The 13,360-nt window shown below is 46.3% G+C and overlaps 1 protein-coding gene across 1 annotated transcript in view; it reads left to right on the plus strand.

The window, feature by feature from the left end:
- LOC144691353 (uncharacterized) overlaps positions 1-13,360 on the plus strand; it is a 190,679-nt gene that overhangs the window by 14,829 nt on the left and 162,490 nt on the right. Inside the window, exon 3 of the mRNA XM_078559370.1 lies at positions 754-787. Within this exon, the coding sequence (XP_078415496.1) occupies positions 754-787 (34 nt within the window). The remainder of the gene's footprint in view (positions 1-753; positions 788-13,360) is intronic.

Below are 13,360 nucleotides of genomic sequence, written 5' to 3' on the forward strand. Positions count from 1 at the left end.
TCCTCTCCACATCCACCCTGTCAAGACCCCTCAGAATCTTGTAAGTTTCAATCAAATTGTCTCTTATTCTTCCAAACTCGAGCGGAATCAAGCCTAGCCTGCCCAACCTTTCCTCATAGGACAACCTCATAAGGTGACTGCAGATTTTCTCTTCCATCTCCTTCTCCTGATTTGGAGGTTTGTATTAATGTGATAAATCCTTTTTTTAAAACTTACAGCTCTAACCAAATTGACTCTATTTGTACCTCTTATCTGCACTGACTCACTTTGCAGCACTCTTTTACCAGATGCCACCGCATCTCCTTTCTTATCTTTTCTATTCCTCCATTTTATCAGAGGGCACTGCATAGCAATTAGGAGCAGGGATCCTATGTGATTTTTTTTCTTAAGCCGAGGGAAGGCTGAAGCCTTCCTGGTTGAGATGAGCTATTGGGGGAATTGAGTAAGAACCAGCACAATAAATAGAAATAGTTTACTTTGGTTTATATACTCTAATGGAATATTGTAAGACGATTGCTTTCAAAGTTACAATTAGCAATTTTTTTCTTGAGAAAAGCAAAAACTATAGGTCCTGGAGAACTGAAATAAAAACAGAAAATGCTGAAAACAGTTAGCAGGTCAGTTAGTGTGTGCAAATGGAATAGAGATGTTATAGCTTCAGTTGTAATTAGTAATTTACATTGATGTAATGTTACTATGAAACGTTTGAATATAATTCTGGAACAATGATTTTGTTTTTGTTAGGGTGAGCAGCCCAAATATTTTAGTGATTTCCACATGCTTACAGGTATGTAGCCATAATGATGTTCTTTTAACTACTTAACAAACGTAAAATAATGAATGGTTTATTTAAATGTACTATTCCTTTATTACGCGTTACTTCTGGTGATTCCCAGTGGCTATAAGACTCATGTTATAAGTTGCAGTTTTGGTTCTGCAATTCCCCACATGAAATGCTCTTAATTTTAGTTGGATCATCCTGGGGGAGACATTCAGTGGGGATCAGGTACCCCTCCATAGGCAACAGAGTGCCATCGGTAGAGGCTTGGCATCTACTAATTTGCCTGCTTTCTCAGGCAGGATATGAAGCCTAGGGAAAGAAAAAGATAAAGAAGTATGAATACTGAAATCTAGAAAACATTCATTATTGCCACTCTTTTTAATACAAAGGTTTCTCTGCATGTTAATGTTGGATAAGTAATTTTATTATTCAAGTAATAGTAAGCAAGGACTGTGAAGAAGATGCAAAACTTTCAGCTATCAGGTCCAGATGTAAATGGCTGATATTTAAGGTTGTAAAAACTATGTGGGTAAATATACTGTATAGTGTGATACTGAGCCAACTAGAGGACCAAAGTTCCCGATTCACAAGATAAAAGCAAAATCCTGCGGATGCTGGAAATCTGAAATAAAAACAGAAAATGTTGGAAAAACTCAGCAGGCTTGGCAGCATCTGTGGAGAGAGAAACAGAGTTAACGGTTCGAGTCTGTATGACTCTTCTTCAGAGCTAAAGAGAAGCAGAAATATGATGGATTTTATTCTGTTTATGATGGGGTGGAGCAGGTGGAACGAGATAGAAGAAAGAAGCGGGAGAACCCTTAGACCATCCTGGTGGGGGATGGAAGTGTAGAGGGATTGGACGTCCAAGGTGAAGAGGCTGGGGCCAGGAAACTGGAAATTGTTGACATGATGTATGGCATTTCAGGCTCGGCATGATGCTGAGCTCTTTTTCCGTTGCTTTTGTCTCTGTGCACACCTCTTTGGGCAGGAGTGTGTCCCCACCCCCCCCCCCCCCACCCCCCTCCCCTGTTCAACGGATCCTTTCTCCCACCTCCAGGATTCTCTCTCTACTGGACCCCTCCCTCTGGTTTCTTACCTGCTCTTGATCTTTTCATTGAGAACTGTCAACGTGACATCGGCTGCCTTAATTACTCTGCTCCTCTCACCCACTCCAACCTGTCTCCTTCTGAACTTGCTGCACTACGTTCTCTCAGATCAAACCCTGACTTTGTTATCAAACCTGCCGACAAGGGTGGTGCTGTTGTTGTTTGACGTCCAAACCTATGCCTTGCAGAGGTGAGTGCCAGCTCTGACACTTCTTCCTCCCACCACTGAACATCAAGCCATTGTTTCCAGGATTGCCAGTGACCTCATCTCCCCTGGAGATCTTCCCTCCACAACTTCCAACCTCAGCCTCCCAACCCCACTCAGCCTGCTTCTACCTCCTTCCCAAAATCCAAAAACTGGACTGTTCCAGTCGACCCATCATGTCAGCCTGTTCTTGCCCCACAGAACCCATTTCTTCCTATCTTGACCCCGTTCTCTCTCCCCTTAGACTCTCTCCAGTCTGTTCCCACCCACATTCGTGATTCCTCTGATGCCCCACGTCATATCAACTATTTCCAGCTTCTTGGCCCTAACCACCTCCTCTCCACCATGAACATCCAATCCCTCTACACCTCCATCCCCCACCAGGATGGTCTGAGAGCTCTCCCCTTCTTCCTTGAACAGAGATCCGAACAATCCCCATCCACCACCACTCTTCTCTGCCTGGCTGAACTTGTTCTCTCACTGAACAATTCCTCCTTTAACTTGTCTCACTTCCTCCAAATTAAAGGTGTGGCTATGGGTACCCACATGGGCTCCAGTTATGCCTGTCTTTTTGTGGGTATATGGAACATTCCTTGTTCCGGTCCTACTCAGGCTCCCTCCCACAACTCTTCTTTTGGTATATCAATGACTGTATTGCTGCCACTTCATGGTCTCATCTGGATCTGGAAAAGTTTATTGATTTTCCAATCAGGTACTTTACAGCCTTCCGGACTTAACATTTGAGTTCAACAACTTCAGACCATGAACTCTCTCCTCCCTCTTGACCCCTGTTTAATTCTAATTTTTATTGTATTCTTTTATTTCTTCGTTCATTTTTTAAAATCCTTTTTCCCCCAAAACATCCCTTCCCCACACCGGGCCATCTGTCACTTGTTTTTATCTTTTGTTTTCGCAGAGTGCTGACCCTCGTTCTGCCAATAACACCTCTGCTACCTTACCTTTTATGCCATTATCAGTACCTTCTTTACTCTTTACTATTACCATTAACAGCCCCTTTGTCTTGTGTCCATGGCATCTTTGTCAATCCCTCCTTAGCTGTCACCTATCACTGACCTTCTATCCCGTTCCACCTGCTCCACCCCCTTTGAACAGTATAAAATCCATCATTTCTTACTTCTCTTTAGCTCTGAAAAAGAGTCACATGGACTTGAAACATTAACTCTGTCTCTCTCTCCACAGATGCTGCCAGACTTGCTGAATTTTTCTAGCATTTTCTGTTTTTATTCACGATTCACTCATTGCTCTGTATTGTTGAGTGTCTATAAATGGCCACAATACCCTGTACTACGGAAATGAAAAATCAACTGGGGTTGTTGATGGGGATGGGGGGGGGTGGTTCCGGAGTGGTGTTGGGGGGGGTGTGCAGTTCCCAAAATTGATCGCGATCCAGTGACCATTGTTGGGAACTGTACTTATGTTATAGTGGGCAAGCACTGGATTGGCTTGGTTTGGATGTCATCTTGTCCAGCCTCACAAAGAATGACCATGTTGCTGAATTATTGGAGGGTAATTAGTGCCTGTGGAACTGTTAGCATTTTCTAGAGCGGAATGCAGAGGAGAGAAAATTGGGTGGGAAGTAAGCATCAGAAACTTTTGAAATCTTACTTTATTAATGTACTTTACTAATGCTCATCTGAAAGATAGCATCTCCAGTAGTGCTCTGCAGCATTCACTTAGATTATGTGTTCAAAACTCTGGAGTGTGTTTGGAACACATAGGCCGAAATTTTCCGCTCCCATTAGCGGTGGGTGTGTTTGGCAGTGTTAGCGGGCAATATGATGAGAAGGCCAAAAATTGGTTTTACGCTGTCGTGAAACCAGTTTTCGATCATCCACTGCGCCCATCAATGGTGGGCCGCGTTTCCCACTGTTCAATGTCAGGAACTTAATGTTAATGCATTTCCATCTCATCATCGTGCCTGCATGCCGGAATCAACCCCCATGTCAAATTTAGCTCCCACGTCGGTGTGACTTCAAAACAGCGTGATTTACAACTGCCTATAAAAGGTGTGCACCTGGTGAGCTGAACTTCGAAGGGAACTTGGGGGTGACTGCACACAGCCTTGTGCAGGGCTCACAAGGATTGCCAATAGGCCTTAAAGGAAGAGGCGTCATGCATTCAGGGGCGGGGGTGCAGAGGAAAGTCACTTTTTCCTGACTGGCTTTCAGTGTGGCGCAGGGGCAAGGGCTCCAGTGCAGTGGGGCAGGGGAGGGGTGGCAAGGCAGCACAGACTGATGCAAGTCCATAAGTACATGTCATGGGGGGAGTGGGGGAAGGGTGATGGAAGCAGCCACACACTTGGATAAGTTTGTCAAAAGTGAGAATTCTCCCACAGTTGAGACCGTTCAGCAGCAGCTCCATTGACACGCTTGGAATCAGGTCCCTGAAGCATTTCTGCCCACTCAAGCAACGCAAAAGCATGAAATTGCCACCAAATGCTTCAGAACTTTTCACCCCTCGGGTTCAGACTGCAAATTAATGTGCGTTTTAGGGGGCTGTAGAACAATTGGACGACTGGACAAGTTGTAGAATCTTCTTGAGAAAGGTGGCCATGGCACTGTCATGTTTGGAAGCACTCAGAGCCCCTTGCAATTTCTTTATTCAGGTTTGGACCAGTCTCCCCAATGGTTCAAGTTAACAGTGCCACCTTGCAGTGTGGGTTAGGAGAATGCCTGTGCCTGAGCTGAGAGCACAGCATGCAGTCCAGTGGGCAAAGCTGCTATCAATCAGTCAAGTGGAGGGGCGGGGGGGTGGGGGGAGTGGGGGGGAGGCAGAAGTGGGTGGGATTTTGGACAGGCATGGAGTGCACTACACGCTGGCCATCCAAATGGTGACCAGCACTCTCCAGCATGTGTAAAGGGGCGTTGAGATGCAGCCGGAGCTGGAGACTGAACTAAGAGAGGTCCTTAGGGGACTTATCCTAACCCATGCTTCTCTCTCTTTGATCCTGCAGGAGGAGAACATCAGGATCATGGAGCCTGGTGATCTGGTAGTATACCTCATGGCTTACAGGAAGCAGAGAAGAAGGAAAAGAGTGTGACGGAGGCGCCTGGCTCGCCAAAGGGGGAGCATCTCTCTGAAGATGAAGGGCCGCCAGGGCCTGCTGCGTATGCAACTGAAGATCCACAGCAAGCTGTGGCTAGTAGACACCTCACCTAGACCCAGGGTCTATAGGCGGCCTTTTCATTCCCGCAGATGACCGATAACCAGTATCGCCTAAGACTGTGCATGTCTAGGGAATTGGTCGGTCACGCATGTCACCTGCTGGACAGAGTTGCGGGAACTTGGAGGGCACCCACTGCCAGTGGCCATGAAAGTAACTGGCACTCAATTTTTACACCAGTGGCTCCCTCCAGGACTCCACAGGTGACCTGTGTGGGACCTCGCAAGGCTCCCTCCACAAGTGCATCCAGGAGGTCATAGACACCATCTTTGCGAAGGCACAGAACTTTATGCATTTCGACTGGGATCAGGAAAGCCAGGAAGCATGAGTGCTGGGATTTGCGCGGATCTCTGGTTTTCCAAATAAGAACATAAGACCATAAGAAATAGGAACAGGAGTAGACCATTTGGCCCCTCGAGCCTGCTCCGCCATTCAATAAGATCATGGCTGATCTTCTTGTGTTTAGATTTCCACATTCCCATCTAACCCTGATAACCTTTGATTCCCTTGCCTAACAAGAAACTATCTACCTCTGCCTTAAAAATATTCAATGACCCCGCTTCCACCGTCTCCTTCGGAGGCAGAGAGTTCCAAAGTCGCACAACCCTCTGAGAGAAAAAGTTCTCTTCATCTCTGTCCTAAAAGGGCAAGCACTAGTTTTAAAACAGTGCCCCCTAGTTCTGGACTCACCCACAAGAGGAAATATCCTTTCGACACCCACGTTGTCAAGGCCATTCAGGATCTTGTATGCGTGAATCAAATCACCCCTCAATCTTCTAAACTCCAGTGGAAACAAGTCCAGTCTGCCCAACCTTTCTTCATAAGACAACCCACTCATTCCAGGTATCAATCTAGTAAACCTCTTTTGAACCACCTCCAATGCTTTAAATCCATCCTTATTATAAGGAGCATAGATAGGGTAGACAGGAAGGAGCTTATCCCCTTGGTGGAGGGATCAATAACCAGGGGGCATAGATTTAAGGTAAGGGGCAGGAGGTTTAGAGAGGATGTGAGGAAGAATTTTTTCACCCAGAGGGTGGTGTGAATCTGGAACTCACTGCCTGAAAGGGTGGTAGAGGCAGAAGCCCTCATAACATTTAAGAAGTATTTGGATGTGCACTTGCGATGCCATGGCATACGATGCTATGGGCCTAGTGCTGGAAAATGGGATTAGAATAGTTAGGTACTTGTTTGACCGGCGCAGACTCGATGGGCTGAAGAGCCCTTTTCTGTGCTGTAGACCTCTGACTAAAGAGACCAAAACTGCACACAATATTCGAAGTGCGGTCTCACCAATGCCCTGTATAAATGAAGCATAACATCCTTGCTTTTATGTTCCATCCCTCTTGTAGTAAAGGATAGCATTCCATTAGCCTTCCTAATTACTTGCTGTACCTGCATACGAACCCTCTGTGCCTCATGTACTACAGCATCTAGATCCCTCTGCACCTCAGAATTATGCAGCCGTTCTCCATTTAAGTGGTACTCTGTTTTTTTGTTCTTCCTGCCAAAATGAACAACTTCACATTTTCCCGCATTAAACTCCATTGCCAAATCTTTGCCCACTCAACCGATCTATATCCATCTGCAACCTCTCATGTCCTCTTCACAACTTACTTTCCTACCTATCTTTGTGCCATTCACAAATTTAGCTACCATGTCTTCACTCCCCTCATCTAAGTCATTGATGTGAATTGTAAAAAGTTGAGGCCCCAACACAGACCCCTGTGGGACTCTACTCATCACATCCTGCTAATCAGAAAAACACCCATTTATACATACTCTCTGCTTTCTGCCAACCAGCCAACCTTCTATCCATGCTAATATGTTACCCACTACACCCATGCACTTTTATTTTCTGGAATAACCTTTGATGTGGCACCTTATCAAATGCCTTCTGGAAATCCAAGTACAGTATGTCTACAGGCTCTCCTTCATCCACTGCACATGTTACTCCTTCAAAAAACTCCAATATATTGGTTAAACATGATTTTCCTTTCACAAAGCCATGCTGATTCTTTCAGATTGCCTTGACCTCTTCTAAATGCCCAGCTATAACCTCCTTAATGATCGATTCTAATAACTTCCCCATGACAGACGTCAAGCTAACTGGCCTATAGTTTCCTGTTTTCTGCCTCCCTCCCTTCTTGAATATAGAGGTTATATTTGCTACTTTCAAATCTGATGGAACCTTTCCAGAATCTAGCGAATTTTGGAAAATTAACACCAGCGCATTGAATACCTCATTAGTCACCTCTTTTAAGACCCTAGGATGTAATCCATCGGGACCCAGAGACTTGCCAGCCTGCAGCTCCATATATTTGCTCGGTACCATCTCCCTAGCGATTTCAATTTCACTTAGTTCCTTTCTTCCGTTCATCTCCTGATTTGCAGCTATTACTGGAATGTTTTTTGTATCCTCTATAGTGAACACAGAAGCAAAATATTTGTTCATTTTCTTCTGCCATTTCCTTGTTATATACTAATAAGTCCCCACTGTCACTCCTCTAGAGGACCAACATTCACTTTACTTACTCCTTTCCTTTTTAAATACCTGTAGAAACTCTTGCTATCCATTTTTACATTTCGAGCTAGCTTTGTCTCATACTCTAATTTATTTCTCTTTTTTTATTCGTTCATGGGATGTGGTCTTCGCTGACTGGGCTAGCATTTATTGCCCATCCCTAACTGCCCTTGTTCAGAGGGCATTTAAGGGTCAACCACATTGTTGTGGGTCTGGAGTCACATGTAGGCCAGACCAGGTAAGGACAGCAGATTTCCTTCCCTAAAGGACATTAACGAACCAGATGGATTTTCATGAGAATCGACAATGGCTTTGTGGTCATCATCAGATTTTTAATTCCAGATTTTTATTGATTCAAATTTCACCATCTGCCATGGTGGGATTCAAACTTGGGTCCCCAGAGCATTGCCCTGGGTCTCTGGAATACTAGTCCAGTGACAATACCATTGATTAACAATTACCTCTTGATTAACCTTTTAGTCATTCTCTGTCGTTCTTTATATTCTGCCCAATCATCTGTCCTCCTACTCATCTTTGTGGAGTTGTACGCCTTTTCCTTAAGTTTGATGCTTTCCTTAACCTCTTTAGTTAACCATGGATGGTGAGTCCTCCCCTTAGAATTTTTCTTTATAGTAGGAATGTACTTATTCTGAATATCCTGAAACATCCCCTTAAATGTCTGCCACAGCTACTCTACTGATCTATCCTCTAGCCTAGCTTCCCAGTTCACTTCAGCCAGCTCAGCTTTCATCCCAACATAGTTGCCCTTATTTAAGTTTAAGATACTGGTCTTAGACCCACTCTTCTCCCTTTCAAACTGGATGTAAAATTTAATCGTATTGTGGTCACTCCTACCTACGCGTGCCTTTACTCTTAGGTCGTTAATTAATCCTGTCACGTTACACAATACCAAGTCTAGTATGACCTGCTCTCTGGTTGGTTCCAGAACATGCTGCTCTAAGAAACTATCTGAAAAGCATTCTAAGAACTCCTCATCCAGGCTATACTGCCAATCTGATTTTTCCAGTTTGTGTAGATTAAAATCACCCATGATTATTGCCGTCCCTTTATCACAAGCACACAATATGTTCTCTTGAATACTTTGTCCTACTCTGTGGCTACTGTTAGGGGCCTGTAGACCACTCCCACTAATGACTTTTTTCTCCTACTATTCATAATCTCCACCCAAACTGATTCTACATTCCTGATCTCCTGAACCTTGGTCTTCTCTAACTATTGCAACAATGCCCTCTTTGATTAACAGTCCTATCCCTCCACCTTTACCTACCTTCCTATTCTTCTTGAATGTCATGTACCCTTCAATATTAAGGACCCAGTTGTTGTCGTCCTTCAGCCATGCCTCTGTAATTGCTATCGGATCATATTTATTTACTTCAATGTGGGCCATCAATTCATTTACTTTGTTATGAATGCTACATGCATTTAGATAGTGAGCCTTCAGTTTTGTCTTTTTGTTACCTTTGTAACATTTAGTCTTGCTGTTGATGTATTCTTAGGTTTTTTCTCTCTGTCCCTTCCTACCATTCTCTGACCCTCTTTTTTCATATTACTATTTTTCCCCCTTGTTTTGACTCTACCCTTTGAATTGCTATCTCTACCAAAGCTTGATCCCTCACCCCTCTTATTTAGTTTAAAGCCCTCTCTAAAGGTGCAGGGTGCCATCGACTGCACTCATGTGGCACTTAGATCTCCATGGCAACAAGCAGTCCAGTATGTGAACTGCAAGGGTTCCGCTCACTGAATGTTCAGCTGGTCTGTGAGCACCACAAATGCACCCTACAAGTCTGCACACGATTCCCAGGGAGTGTCCCCGACTCCTACATCCTCAGCAGGTCTCAGATCCCTGGCATCTTCCAGGGTCCACAGAGGATGCAGGGTTGGCTCCTCAGGGACAAGGGCTTCCCACAGAGGCCGTGGCTAATGAAGCCCTTGCGGCGGCCTCAGACTGCAGCAGAGCGACAGTACAATGAGGCTCATGCCACAGCCCGGACTTTGGTGGAGCAAACGATAGGCATCTTGAAAATGAGGTTCTGATGTCTTGTCAGACCTGGTGGAGCACTGCAATCCAGTCCCTAGAGGGTGTCACACATTATCATAGTTTGCTGCGTGCTAAACAATCTGGCGCTGCTATTGGGGAGAGGACCTGGCTGAGGAGGAGATGGAAGAGCTGCACGTCTCATCCGATGAGGAGAATGTCAAAGGGGATGAGGGTGAGAATGCCAGCGATGAGGCCATCACACTGGCCAGACAAGGCAGGTGTGCTCATGAGGCCCTAATAGCTGCAGGATTTGTGGAGGGTGTTGATGAGATGCAGTGAGGACAGTCCTGACATCCTCACCTTGCACCTGTGAATGTTTGACTCCTGTGTGGCTGATGGCAGCGCAAATACCCTCAGTGCTCAGGCCCATGTCATGGAGAAACAGCGGAGGCCCTAATTGTTGCTTGATGAAGGATGATGGCGACATGCAGTGAGGACACTCCATAGATCTTCACATTGCCTCTGTGAATGTCTGACTCCTGTCTGGCTGAGGGCAGTTCACTTGTGCTCTGTGATCAGGGTCATATGAAGACACAGCCGTGAAACATTAAGTGCATCTGATCTTTTGGCAGCCTTCATTATCTGTACCCTTCAGGACCACGCCGTCACTGGACACAGATGCTGAGGAGATGGGGGGAGCCAGCCTCACCTTAAAGGTGACGAGAGCACACAGAGCGAATGACAGAACTCCGTAACGCTTGCTGACAGCATTCTGGCAGCAATGGTGAGCACCATCAAGGTGCAGGCATCACTAACGTGTCCAGTGAGTGTGGAGCCAAACCATCACTTTGCTCTGAAGGTTACACACTGCGCAGGGAAAAGGCCCTGGACTGAGACACTTGCCTTTATCTTGTGCAGGAAGCAATGTTTCACACCTGAGTTACTCAAACACTGCTCATCATAACAAGGGGCCATAGACAAGGAGGCGTTCTTGGGAGTTTATTTCCAATAGTGAACATTTTGCACAAGTGATTAGCACCTGTGCCCATGCAGTGAAACTACATCTTCTTAACCTTCTTAACCCTGCTGCTACGTCTTGGTGCTCTCCTGACATCCACAGTGGAGGTGAAGGCAGCCTGCCGATTGCTACGCCCTGTCTGTGATGACCTTGGTGGGCGTCCTCTGGAAGGCTGAGACGTGGAGAGTCTTGGCTACTTTGGGTATCTTGCTGTGGGCCAGGTGTACCCTCCTTGGCCTGTGGAGCTGGATATAATGGAGTCAGAGGAAGAGGGGATTTAGATTGGCCAGACATTCCTGGAGTCCCATGGGTGGATGGCCCTGGGATGTCAAGCTGCAGGTCCTCCTCCCTATGGGTGCCCGAGGGCCCCTGGCTGACTCCTTGAGGAGAAGGGGAAGCTGGAATGAGATCGAGCTGCCTTGCACCCCTCTCCCATTGATGCTGTTGGAGGACAACTATGCCGACAGGGATGGAGTTCAGCCCGTGCAGCAGTGCAGGAGTAATGTCCTGGACCAAGGCCTGCACGGTGGCTGCCATCATGCCAATATTGATCTTGGTGTGTCAGCATGCCGGCGCTAACACCTCAGAATGAAGGCGGATGGATTCCCCTATTGTCCCTTGCAATCTGAGGAGTGCAGCGGACATCCCTTCCTGATGTTCCCGTGATTGCCTTTGCAGCTCCATCAAATGACTGAGGACAGAGTCCAGAGGCTCATCATCTGACTCGGACTCAGCAGACTCCTTGCCTCTAGCAGTCCTCCGAGTGCTGGCGATCTTGGATGTCCCTGCCTCCACCTGTTGTGGAACAGATTGTGTGCTGTGCTCACCAGATTGTGATCCCGAGGCTGCTCTACATCTAGACCCCACAGAGGTATGTGTTGCTGCACTGGTGGAAGGTGGGGGTGAGCGCCGTGTTGGGTCTTCAATAGTGCTGTCCTCAGGGTTCTCACTCTAAGTGCTTTCAGCACTGGAGTCGGGGCCAACGTTGCCTGAGGGCAACGTGTCAGTTGTGCCTAGGAGAGAAAGTGGAAATTATTAGTGCTTTCAGCTGCATTATACACAGAACAGTGGATTTAGAGTAGCATTGAGAGAGGGATGATCTGGTGCAGGATCCTCATGTGGATGCTTGCCGCCAACCTCAGCATCACCACAGGAACGATCCAGGTCCTCTCCAGCCAGCTCCAACGCATGACTCTTGAACGGAATGAGGACCTTGATGCCTGGCACTCCACCCCTGATCTGGGACCTCTCCCATTGATTGTGCACGATCTTATCCTGCATAAAGACAGAGAGAGTGAGCGCAAGGTGCATGCATGGCCAAATGAGATGGAAGCCAGGTGTGCGTGTATGCTGAGTGGAGCCATGGATGGGATGAGGAGGCTATCTCCAGAGGAGATGAGGTCAGATGGAGATGTGAGGATGTATGTGAGGGAGTGAATGGTGATGTCCCTTGAGCAGGCCATGAGTGAGGTGCCAGAGAATGTGTGATGGCCTTGAGTGGTTGAGTTGAGATTGATCAGATGGTTGACTTACCCTGGTGGCACAGATGAGATCATTCATCCTGTTTCTGCACTGGATGGCTGACCTCTTGTGAGCAGCGTTGGCACTGACCACTGCTACTACTATCTCCCAAGCCACAGTGGTGAGACTGATGGTCCTCCTGCGGCCAGAGTGGGGATAGCAGACATTGTGGCGGGCCTCCACGGTGTCCAAAAGATTTCCCAGGGATGCGTCACTGAATCAGGGGCTGCACTCCTCTAGGCCTTTGGGACCATGTCTTCACTAGAGCAGCCCTGGGCTGCAAGAATTGAGTACATTGACTGCATTTTAAATATGGTGTCGGAGTGAAGAAGTGGTGAGGTAACGGCGTGGAGGGCAAATTGGAACACGCCCACTAGTGAGACGGCGTGACTGTATAACTTGAGGCGGGAAGGGGACGATACAGCATGAAAATCCGCCATTGCGGCCGATGGGTAAAATGTTGTTTTCATGCCCGCTACCGCACTTGGTGCAAATCTTTAGTGCAAATCTGGGACGATTCTGCCCATAACCTTCAGACCCAGAAGCAAGGATGCAAACAGTGAGGTTAAATTTCAGTTGTGGTTGCTATTTTGTTAAGCCTTTCTGGTAGTTGTAAAGAAGTTTCAGATGTGATTAATATTCTATTTTTGTTGGCAGATATTTGAGGGAATTTAATCTCCCCCACCAGGCAGGAACCAGGCAGAGCACGAGTTAAAATGAGCAGCTCAATTTAATGCTCTATTTCAACAGTTTCAATGGTGCTGTTTTACCATCCAGTTCAGTGAAGTCTTGAGTAGGCGAATGCTGGGATGTTGTCCTAACACCTGGATTTATTAATAAGGATATAGCTAGACACTCAGTGAATTGTAAAACTGGAAATTTGCAATGTCACCACCACTTACAAATATTGAATTAGAGTGAGTAAATACAAATAATTCAATAACGAATAACTTTAAAATATATCTTCTGGGTTAAATATATGAAGGGACTGTTAGGATCAGAGTATAGAGTGCTGTGTGTAG

The sequence above is a fragment of the Cetorhinus maximus genome, chromosome 2, assembly GCF_964194155.1.
Source record: "Cetorhinus maximus chromosome 2, sCetMax3.hap1.1, whole genome shotgun sequence".
Lineage (NCBI taxonomy): Eukaryota > Metazoa > Chordata > Chondrichthyes > Lamniformes > Cetorhinidae > Cetorhinus > Cetorhinus maximus.